This window comes from Palaemon carinicauda, chromosome 27 (genome assembly GCF_036898095.1).
Source record: "Palaemon carinicauda isolate YSFRI2023 chromosome 27, ASM3689809v2, whole genome shotgun sequence".
Classification (NCBI taxonomy): Eukaryota; Metazoa; Arthropoda; class Malacostraca; order Decapoda; family Palaemonidae; genus Palaemon; species Palaemon carinicauda.
This window is the reverse complement of record NC_090751.1, coordinates 806,453-818,952: the sequence shown is the minus strand read 5'-3', so window position 1 is coordinate 818,952 and position 12,500 is coordinate 806,453. Positions and strand designations below refer to the sequence as shown.

Below are 12,500 nucleotides of genomic sequence, written 5' to 3'. Positions count from 1 at the left end.
GCGCAATTGTCGGCGCTCAACTGTCGGCGCTCATTTATCTTGCGCTCAAAAGTCGGTGCTCCATATAAATATCAGCGATTCACCGGTTGAAGGTAAAGAAACTGATTATGTTATAACTATTAAACTTACTACTCACTCTGAAGTGCCGTTGATGATGGGGGCCCCTTCCGGCACCCTGCCAGAAATGACACCCCGACTTCTCAGAAGGGGCACGATGAAGACGTTGTTGTACAGCATCATTCCAATGACCAGAATCAGGAATCCTATTGGCTGAAAAGAAAAACGCCACTTTGAATTAAGTCGGTAAACAGTGTCTTAGACGCCGCAACAACGAGAGAGGACTGTATATATGTGTATATTAATAAAATTTGCTCTTTGCTATTCAAGAAAAGTAATCATCAGTTTTTCTGACTAAAATGTAATTGCATTTAGAGTCATGAAGTCATTGTTTACAATATTTTGAAAATTGAAAGTTTATTTTAGTAATTGGGTTCTACGAGACCCAACAAAAGTTGATTTTCGACGTACAATGGACATTCAATTTATAATATGTCTTATACATTCCCTGTACATGTAATGAACATAGAAAGTACGTACTGCCTGCTTACAGTAATAAGCTTCCATTTGAAGTACAGTACTGTCCAGTACAGTACTTGATTGTTATTTAATACTTAGAGGAAGAAATAGGGTGAGACAAAATGGCGTAACTTGGATTGATTTCTAATTGATTTTCAAGGAAAGTGACGTAGGATCGGACCTGTCGTATGTTGAACCATCATAAAGAGAGATATTACTATACTCAATTACCCAAGCACTCACATAACCTTCCTAATTCTCCCTATCATCCATAAAACGACGTTAACTTCGATTGTCGTGTATTTGATATTCAAGGAGAGTGATTTAAAATCGTAACGGTCATATGTTGAACAGATGTGAAGATGATATTACACAATTACCCAACCACTAACTCTCATATGCTCCCCATACCATCTGTAAAACAATGTACCTTGGACTGTTTTGTATTTCATATATAAGGAGAGCCATGTAAAATCAGAACTGTCGTATGTCGAACTGACGTTAAGAGTGGTATCGCTATACTCGACTTCCCAAACACCCATACAACCTTTCTCCTTCTTCCCCTATCATTTCCAATATCTGTACCACTTCAAAACCTAGATAACTTGCTCGCGTCTTGCTTGCAAGTAGAACATTCCACTCTTGAATTCTTAAATATTTCAAGATATATTGATTTTGAGTTTTCTTGCACCTTCAAGAAGAGGCACTATCAGTCAGGACTACAGAACAATTCTCCTATCATTTCCAATACCCGTACCACTTCACAACCTAGATAACTTGCTTGTGTCTTGCTTGCAAGCAGAACATTCAACTCTTGAATTCTCAAATATTTCAAAAAGATATATTGATTTTATGTTTCTTGCATCCTCAAGAAGAGGTGCTATCAGTCAGAGCTATGGAACAACGCTAGACTTCTTGGCTTCTTATCTCACCTGGAGATACTGGAATCGCTCCCACTGAACAGCGATGGAGAACACCCAGATCACCAGCGTCCTGATCGAGTCCAGGACCATTCGGGTCGTGGCCGAGAGCTCCTTCGTGACGCTCACGCCGGCGAAGTTGAAGAAAGCGATGCTGGTGATGTTCACTGAGGATGGGAAAAGGTTGTTGTTAATGGCACCTTTACAGTTATTTAAGTATATAAGTATAGAGATTCCAAACGAAGCAGGGGAAGGAAGTGAAGACGATGGGTTTATGAGCTAAGAAAATATGCGGGTATAGACTGGCATGGAAAGACCATAAACACATGCCAGTGGAAGGACACGTCTGAGGCCTTTGTTCTGCAATGGACTAGCAACAATTAACAGCGCAGTAGTTAACTCCTTGAGTGAAAAAGACTTTTTCGGTTACCGAAGTGTTGTCAGGTGTTTGAGGAAAGAGTCGTGCTATCTATAAAGAAGAATGTCTCTGTTCAAGTATCATTAGTACAGCCTACTATATAAGCTACTATATATACTATATATGGGCACAGTTAGATTAATTTAATAGATGGTAAGAGGAAAATGCTTAGTGTATACAGTAAATACATTACTAATTGAGGACAGGGAACTAGAGAAAGAATCTGAAATTATTTACGAGTTGATAGTGAATGTGAGCAAACAGGAAAAATCTCGACAGGACGTATCAGCATTAATGAAAATCCCCAAATCACAACTTGTTATCAAAGGATCAAGTGAAATGATTAGTATTGTGTATGACGTCACATCGAACCACATAGAAAACGGATATTCTCTGAGAGGGGTTACTTGAACCACATAGAAAATGGATACTCTCAGAGAGGGGTTACTTGAACCACGTAGAAAACGGATACTCTCTGAGAGTGGTTACTTGAACCACATAGAAAACGGATACTCTCTGAGAGGGGTTACTTGAACCACATAGAAAACGGATACTCTCTGAGAGGGGTTACTTGAACCACATAGAAAACGGATACTCTCTGATTGGGGTTACTTGAACCACATAGAAAACGGATACTCTCTGAGAGGTTACATGAACCACATAGAAAACGGATACTCTCAGAGAGGGGTTACTTGAACCACATAGAAAACAGATACTCTCTGAGAGGGGTTACTTGAACCACATAGAAAACGGATACTCTCTGAGAGGGGTTAATTGAACCACATAGAAAACGGATACGCTGTAAGAGAGGTTACCATATAGAAACCGGACCATATAGAAACCGGACCATATAGAAAACGGATGCACTTACGTAGGATGGCCAGTATCAAAAGAGGGTTGTTCTTTATCTGAAGGAAGGCATCCGGTGTATCCTCCAGGACTCCTCTTTCGTTGGAGCTGAACATCCCACCGGGAATGTAGTACATAGGAATTAAAAGGACTGATAAGGTGAAAAATCCAAACATACCTGGAAAGGGAAAGTGAAAAAGTTTTCTTACCTTTACCGTCTTTTTTTATATTGCCATCAAATATATTATCAAGTAAACATATTTCAAAAGTTCAAACTCGCAGCAAATGTTTTTATGTTGAACGGGCTGACATAAGTCCTTTTATTGTTTATATATCGGTTGTGATGTTGTTAATGTTTTTAAAATATTTTAATTGTTCATTACTTCTTACATCGTTTATTTATTTTCTTATTTCCTTTCCTCACTGGGCTATTTTTTCCCTGTTGGAGCCCTTGGGCTTATAGCATCTTGCTTTTCCAACTAGGGTTATAACTTGGCTAGTAATGATAATAATAATAATAACAAACAGAAGCTGCTTAATTTGTACTTAAATATGAAATATAAAAGTGAGATTCCTGGAAAAGAATCATGTGAAGTTACTCTCGAGAATAACATGTTCGAGTCCCACTCTAACTCGTTAGTTCCTTTGGTCGCTGCAACCTCACCATTGTGATTAAGGATTAGAGGGTTTGGGGGGAGCCTATAAGTCTATCTGCAGAGTCATCAGCAGCCGTTGCCTTTCCCTCCTTGGTCCTAGCTTGGGTGGAGAGGAGTCTTGGTCGCTGATCATATTATAATTACTTGCTAAGCTACAACCCCAGTTGGAAAAGCAGGATGCTATAAGGCTAGGGGCTCCAACAGGGAAAATAGCCCAGTGAGGAAAGGAAAATGTGAAAAATGAAATATTTTAAGACGAGTAACATCATTAAAATAAATACCTCCTATATAAACTATATAAACTTTAACAAAACAAGTGGAAGAGAAATTACATAGAATGGTATGCCCGAGTGTACCCTCAAGCAAGAGAACTCTAACCCATGACAGTGGAAGACCGTGGTACAGAGGCTATGGCACGACCCAAGACTAGAGAACAATGAATGGACAGTCTCTAGGGCCTTGTCCTGCTTGATAGGGCAATGTCACTGTCCCTGGTTTCTGCCATTCATGAGTGGCCTTTAAACCTTTAATTCTTTAAACTCCAGAAGTACAAACTTGATGACATGTCTCGTGTTCGTTATTTATATCTTCCTAATCGGGTAGTTGAATCATCAGAACTTTAAAAGTTCAAAGTTGGAGCAAATGTTTTTTATGTTGACCAGGCTAACATGAGTCTTTTTATTGTTTATATATGACATATCTGTTTTTGACGTTGTTAATAGTTTATATAGGACATATCTGTTTTTGACGTTGTTAATAGTTTATAGAGGACATATCTGTTTTTGACGTTGTTAATAGTTTATAGAGGACATATCTGTTTTTGACGTTCTTAATAGTTTATAGAAGACATATCTGTTTTGACGTTGTTACTGTTTTTAGAATGATTTATTGTTAATTTGTTTTCATCATTTATTTATTTCCTTTTTTCCTTTCTTCACTGGGCTATTGTTCCCTATTGGAGCCCTTGGGCTTATGGCATCTTTCTTTTCCAACTAGGGTTGTAGCTTGGCTAATAATAATAATGATGATGATAATAATGATAATAATAATAATAATAATATTTATAGTTTATTCTCTACACACTCGCCCGTTATTTGTTAAGGCTTAGGGTCTTGTAGCAGTTTATTGCAAATAGTTTAATCAGTGGAACTTCAGAAGTGCAAACTTGGGGCCACCAACGAAGTTGGAAGGAGGTTATGTTTTCGCCCGTGATTATCTGTTTGCTTGTGTATGTGTGTGGGTTTGTTTGTGAACAGCTCCCTGTTTACAATTCTAATCGTAGAGTAATGAAACTTGCAAGGATTAACTTATGTAAAACCTGGAAATGATTACATTTTGGAAGTTCAAGGTCAAGGTCAAAGGTCACGGTCAAGCAAAATGTCCAATTCGCGTAATCAGCCATAAGTTTGGACATCGTTGTCACAGAGACTTCAAACTTGGTTCATGTATGAGTGTATGAAAATCCACGCCAATTAATACATGTTAAGGTCAAAGGTCAAGGTCGAGAAATAAGCTGCTGCGACGGAGGTCTACGCTGTACTGAGTGCCACTTTAGTCTTCTGTTGTTTTCTGTAAAACAGATTGACATAAGTCTTGTGTCATGATATATATATATATATATATATATATATATATATATGATAAATTTTGCACATTTAGACGTGTTTTTCATATTCAAATAAGCCATATATATTTTTGATACATTAATGTCTGGATTCTCTTAACGACCTCGGGATCAGTGCCCCAGGAAAAATCACATAAAGACAAGAGCTTGGGTCCGGCCGGGAATCGAACCCTGGTCGGCAAGCTTGTATAGACAGTGACTAAGCCACTTGGCCACGAAGAAAGATAAAAGTCAATGACAATTCTTCTGTACTTATATATATATATATATATATATATATATATATATATATATATATATATATATATATATATTTATAGCTTATTCTTTAAGATGCATCTCAAGACACTAAAGAAATGTCTCCCAAGAGATGGCACTATGAGAACATCTCAGGGTCAGACTTAACCAATCATTTATTCATCATACTTCCGGTCGAATAACTCATCACTTCCGGTGATTCATTCATCCCTAGAAATTACTATGAGTATAGTACTCCACATGACACTTCAAAGATCTTTCCGGCATTTTGACATTTGTAGAGATGCTAGAGCTCTCTTGCTTGAGGGTACACTCGGGCACACTATTCTATCATATTTCTCTTCCTTTTGATTTAAAGTTTTTATACTTTACGCATAATAGATCTATTTTAATGTTATTGTTCTTAAAATATTTAATTTTTAATTGTTCATTACTTCTCTTGTTTATTTATTTCCTTATTTCCTTTCCTCACTGGGTTATTTTTCCCTGTCCGAGCCCTTGGACTTATAGCATCCTGCTTTTCCAACTAGGATTGTAGCTTAGGTTGTAATAATAATAATAATAATAATAATAATAATAAGAGTTGTTATAATAATAATAATAATAATAATAATAATAATAATAATAATAAGAGTTATTATAATAATAGTAATAATAACCATGATAATAATAATAATAATAATAATAATAATTATAAGAGTTATAATGATAATAATAATAATAATAATAATAATAATAATAATAATAATAGTATTAATAACCATGTTAACAATAATAATAATAATAATAGTATTAATAACCATGTTAACAATAATAATAATAATAATAATAATAATAATAAAACTAATAATAATAATAATAATAATAATAATAATAATAAGAGTTATTATAATAATAGTAATAATAATAATAATAATAATAATGATAATAATAATAATATCTGCGTCATATGTTTTGTTGTATTTATTTTTTTATTATTTGAGTATTATTGTTGTTGTTGTTGTTATTATTATTATTATTATTATTATTATTATTATTCACAATCTACAGAGACAGGTGTTTTATAGTATGGGGTTTCGGGTTGCATCCAGCTTCCTCAAGAATCCTTCACTCTCCTCAATACATGGGCATATTTAAGTAGCACGCCCATCTGCAAAGGTCCTAGGGCTATATCGACTCCTACTTTCTCAAGGTTCCTTTTCAATGACTTTGTATCCCTCCTATTTGCATATTCCATAGCCTTCTTGTTTCAATTCGTGAGTCCGGGTTTATTATTATTATTATTATTATTTTTATTATTATTATTATTATTATTATTATTATCATTATTTTATTTTTATTATTGTTGTCATTATTATCATTATTATTATTAGTATTATTAGTATTATTAGTTTTATTGTTATTATTATTGTTATTATTATTATTATTATTGTTGTTATTATTATTATTATTAGGAGTAGTAGTAGTAGTAGTAGTAGTAGTAGTAGTAGTATCATTATTATTATTATTAGTAGTAGTAGTAGTAGTAGTAGTAGCAGTAGTAGTAGTAGTATTATTATTATTATTATTATTATTATTATTATTATTATTATTATTCGAAAGAGACAGATAATAATTTAGACTTAGGTTAATAATACGATTACCCATGTGGTCAAGAAATAGAAAAATATAGTCAAGAGAAAAAACATATGGAAAGATGAGAAACTTATATAAAAAGGTAATAAATGACAAGAATATAGTAAAGTAAATAAGTGAAAGTTACAAAAGAAGGATATAGAAATACATATGGGATCTCTAACTATCAGCTGCTTTCAGAATGTTCAGGTTTTAAAAGCCCTTTGGACTTCATGAGGTATATTCTAGGCTCTGTGAGAACAGTAATAAGAAATTCATGTAAGCTCCAAAATAGCTGTGAGTTCATGTTTTCTGAAAGCTCATGTTAGTTTTATTAAATGCGTTAAAACCTAGGAGATTGTTTGTCTCCACTAGGTTTAGTAGATTTGAGAACAAAGCCCTCAGAAAAATATTAGGAGTTAATTGGCAGGACAGGATTAGAAATGAAACTATAAGGGAGATTACTCGAGTGCCATATGTGAATGAGATCATGATGAAGGGTAGAGGGAGATGGTTTGGGCATGCTCTTCGCACTCCCCAAGAGAGATTAGTCCACCAAACGTTCAGCTGGGCTCCACAAGACATTAGAATAGTTGTTTATCTCCAGTAGGTTTAGTAGATTTGAGAACAAAGCCCTCAGAAGAATATTAGGAGTTAATTGGCAAGACAGGATTAGAAATGAAACTATAAGGGAGATTACTCGAGTGCCATATGTGGATGAGATCATGATGAGGGGTAGATGGAGATGGTTTGGGTATGCTCTTCGCACTCCCCAAGAGGGATTAGTTCGCCAAACGTTCAGCTGGGTTCCACAAGGCATTAGAATAGTTGAAAGACCCAGGCCTGCAGGCCTACATGGCTGAGGACTATGAAGCGTGAAGTAGATGATGAATGGAGAAGTATTGAATTAAAAGCTCAAAATAGAGACGACTGGCGAAATCTAACCGAGGCCCTTTGCGTCAATAGGAGGAGAGGATGAAATCTCATGAAAGTAGTTTTTTAATATCATGCATATTAAAAGCTCTTCTTGGGAGCTTTCTGTGGTTCTATTATAAGTTCCTATTAGAAGAAACTGTGGTTCTCCTGAGTTATTTCTGTCTTACCTTCGTAGCCAACGACTTGGAGAGGAGGGACGTTGTATTTCATGATGAATTTTTCTTCGATGACCATCTGCGTGGCGGTCACTATCTGCGCCATCACTATCAGCAAATCCCCTAGAAATTTCAGAAATATTGTAAGGCAAATGATAATGAGGCATAAGAATCTGAGTAGCCTAATCAGAGATTTGACACTTCAAGCTATAGCACTGTTGCCACATTCACTTACCCAAATACACTACTTAACATGGACAATGGTTATGATCTGATAGATGTGGCATTCATGTGTGCAGCGGTGCAATATCTCCACCGTTTGTTAAGTGACCTTAAATAGCTTAAATAGTCCTTATACTATGCTACAGAGATTTGAGTCTTCAGGCTATAGCGCAGTTGTCACGTTCTCTTACCAAAATACACAACTTTCCATGGACAATGGTTATGATCTCATAGATGTGGCATTCATGTATGCAGTGGTGCCATATCTCCACCGTTTGTTAAGTGACCTTAAGTAGCTTAAACAGTCATTTTACGACTCTACAGAGGTTTGAGTCTTCAAGCTATAGCACTGTTGCCACATTCTCTTATCCAAATTCTTAACGATCCATAGACAAGGGTTATGATTTGATACATGTGGCATTCTTTTGTGCAGAGCTGCCACATCTGAGCCGTTTGTTAAGTGACCTTGGATGACAGATTGAATTGCATGATGGGAAACTTGGCAATGCTTTTAATCATTGGCAAGACTAAACCATTTGTAACTGGACTATAGAAAGTGTTCAGAGAGGTCATCTCTCCACCAAATTTAAACTATAACCAAAATAAATAGTAAAAAATAGAGGTTACGTCACAACTTATAGTCTCCTTCACCAAAACTAACAGATTAGGTAACCAAAGCAAAAAAGGTAGTTTAAATATATCATTGTATACAATACAAAAACCATGAGAGACCTTGGAGAAGTTGAAGCAAACCCAAATAATGAATCTATTCAAACGGATATCTTCAAAATACCATTCATAAAATCTCTCTCTCTCTCTCTCTCTCTCTCTCTCTCTCTCTCTCTCTCTCTCTCTCTCTCTCTCTCTCTTACCTGTGATGATGCCATTGATATCCTGCTGGCTGTTGTCGCTGGAGTTGAGGAAATCCGAAATCCCAACGAGGACGAGTCCCAAGGTGACAGCTCCGATGCCGACCCACTGGGAGGTCCTCAGTCGGCGGTTGAGGAACGCGACGGACATCAATCCGGTGAAGACGATCATAGCTCCTATAAGGGAAGAGGGAGACAATGAAGCTCCTTTAAGAGAAGAAGAAGAAGAAGAAGAACAGGTGAGGAACGTGACAGACATCAATCCGGTGAAGACGATCACAGCTCCTATGAGGGAAGAGGGAGACAATGAAGCTCCTTTAAGAGAAGAAGAAGAAGAAGAAGAAGAACGCGACGAACATCAATCTGGTGAAGACAATCACAGCTCCTATAAGGGAAGAGGGAGAAGATGAAGCTCCTTTAAGAGATGAAGAAGAAGAAAAAGAAGAAGAATGGGTGAGGAACGCGACGGATATCAATCCAGTGAAGACGATCACAGCTCCTATGAGGGGTAGAGGGAGAAGATGAAGCTCCTTCAAGAGAAGAAGAAGAAGAAGAAGAACGGGTGAGGAACGCGACAGACATCAATCCGGTGAAGACGATCACAGCTCCTATAAGGGAAGAGGGAGACGATGAAGCTCCTTTAAGAGAAGAAGAAGAAGAACAACAACAACAACGTGACGAACATTAATCTGGTGAAGACAATCACAGCTCCTATAAGGGAAGAGGGAGAAGATGAAGCTCCTTTAAGAGATGAAGAAGAAGAAAAAGAAGAAGAATGGGTGAGGAACGCAACGGATATCAATCCAGTGAAGACGATCACAGCTCCTATGAGGGAAGAAGGAGAAGATGGAGCTCCTTCAAGAGATGAAGAAGAAGAAGAAGAAGAACGGGTGAGGAAACGCGACAGACATCAATCCGGTGAAGACGATCACAACTCCTATAAGGGAAGAAGGAGACGATGAATCTCCTTTAAGAGAAAAAGAAGAAGAACGGGTGAGTAACGCGACGGACATCAATCCGATGAAGACGATCACAGCTCCTATAAGGGAAGAGCAAGAAGATGAAGCTCCTTTAGGAGAAGAAGAAGAAGAAGAACAGGTGATCTTGACAAGCTAGATAGGTTCGAGATTGATTCAATCAATCCATCAACTACGCCATGACTCCTCGCTGCTGGGAGGAAGGGCGATGGTGGATGGTACAACACAAATATACACTATCCGGGTATACACGATGACAGGCAGGGCAGCCGGTCGGGATTACGGTCCACCCAAAAGCCAAAGAAAATAGATGAAAAATGTTCGAGTTAAAATGGTGGGATGGAATGGGTGACAGAGAAGACGAGAGCAAATTTAAGATGATATAAGAATTCGTAAAGAAATTATTAGATTAAAGCAAGTTAAATGTATACAAACGTAATGAATTTAGTAGGGCAAACTGAATGATATATACTGTATATATATGAATATTTATCACTAACACTTGTGATTTACATATTTTATATATATATATATATATATATATATATATATATATATATATATATATATATATATATATATATATATATATATATATTAGCTACAATAAAAATGCAACCATTTCTAGTCCACTGCAGTACAAAAGCCTCAGACATGACCTTATTCATGTGTGTAGTTTGGCCAGCTTTGATCACCACGCTTGCCAACTGCGGACTGGTGATGGTGGGAGACTTTTGTCTGATTATTTACAGCAAATCAACCTAGTATGGGTGTCCCTTGATAATACAGATATTCTGATCATAGTGATACACAAACCCTTTCACCAAAGTATATATATATATATATATATATATATATATATATATATATATATATATATATATATATATATAAATAAATATATATATATATATATATATATATATATCTATATATATATATATATATATATATATATATATATATACTGTAAACCTTTTCTGAATGGGGATACCTCAACGTGGTGAAAGAGTGTTTGTATCTCCTTGATCAGCAAAACTGTACTAGTCAGGGCCACCCATACTAGGTTGGTTTGCTGATAGCGATTAGAATATAGTCCGCCACCATCACCAATTCGCAGTGGCTAGCGCGGTGATGAAAATAGCCAAAACCCAGCTATGAATTGGCATGTTTAAAGGTTTAAAGGTTTAAATGTCGCTCATGAATGGCAGAGGCAAGGGACAGAGACATTGCTCTATCGTGCGTGACAATGCCCTAGAGACTGACCATATATTATATGATCAGCGCCCAAGCCCCCTCTCCACCCAAGCTACAACCAGGGAGGGCCAGGCAATGGCTGCTGATGACTCAACAGATAGACCTATAGGCTCCCCCAAACCCCCCAACCTTAGCTCACAAGGATGGTAAGGTTGAAGCACTAATGGCACTAACGAGTCTGAGCGGGGCTCGAACCCCCGTCTGGCAAACACCAGGCAGAGACGTTACCTATCAGCCAACAAGAAGTCTTTTGTCCTGCAGTGGAATAGAAACGGCTGCATTTGTCGTTGTTCTTGTTGTTGTTGTTGTTGTATATATGAACATGAGATAGAATGTCGTACCTCTAAGCATCTGGAACGAACTGGCGTAAGTGAAGATGAGCCCCACAAACATGAGTGATGTGGCAGTCATGTCGCAAACGGCAGGGGCCCAGAATATCCACTTGGGGAAGTCTGCCGTCTGAAATGGCAGATAAAGAAGCCAGTATTACTTGTCTTAACAGATGTGTATTATCTCTTCTAGGACACTCCAAAATCAAATCTTGGTAGGTACTAGGTTGGCCATGGTACCAGCCACCCGTTGAAATATTACCTCTTAAGAGTCATTGTGTCCTTGGACTGGCCAGACAGTACTACAATGAATCCATCGATCTGGTTACGGTTCATTTTTCCTTTGCCTACATATACACCAAATAGTGTGGCCTATTCTTTACATATTCTCCTCTATCCTCATACACCTGACAACACTTTAAGATTACCAAACAGTTCTTCGCTTAAGGGGTTAACTACTGCACTGTAATTGCTCAGTGGCTACTTTCCTCTTGGTAAGGGTAGAAGAGACTCTTTAGCTATGGTCAGCAGCTCTTCTAGGAGAAGGACACTCCGAAACCAAACCATTGTTCTCTTGCTTTGAGTAGCGTTATAGCCTCTGTACCATGGTCTTCCACTGCCTTTGGATAGAGTTCTCTTGCTTGAGGGTACACTCGGGCACACTATTCTATCTTATTTATCTTCCTCTTGTTATTTCCATATTTTTATAGTTTATATATGAAAGATCTATTTTAATGTTGTTACTTTTTTAACATATACTATTTTAATTGTTCATTGCTTCTCTTTTAGTTTATTTATTTCCTCATTTTATTTCCTCACTGGACTATTTTTCCCCTCTGG

At 36.9% G+C, this 12,500-nt stretch overlaps 1 protein-coding gene across 2 annotated transcripts in view; it reads right to left on the bottom strand.

The window, feature by feature from the left end:
- Positions 1-12,500, bottom strand: part of LOC137621070 (solute carrier family 35 member F6-like) — a 27,667-nt gene that overhangs the window by 2,194 nt on the left and 12,973 nt on the right. Inside the window, exons 5-10 of one of the 2 annotated variants that reach the window (XM_068351511.1) lie at positions 11,673-11,790; positions 9,101-9,274; positions 8,019-8,129; positions 2,786-2,941; positions 1,509-1,663; positions 130-270 (exon numbers count right to left, since the gene is read on the bottom strand). In XM_068351511.1, the coding sequence (XP_068207612.1) occupies positions 133-270; positions 1,509-1,663; positions 2,786-2,941; positions 8,019-8,129; positions 9,101-9,274; positions 11,673-11,790 (852 nt within the window). In that variant the 3' untranslated portion in view covers positions 130-132. The remainder of the gene's footprint in view (positions 1-129; positions 271-1,508; positions 1,664-2,785; positions 2,942-8,018; positions 8,130-9,100; positions 9,275-11,672; positions 11,791-12,500) is intronic. The other variant, XM_068351510.1, reaches the window with a different exon arrangement.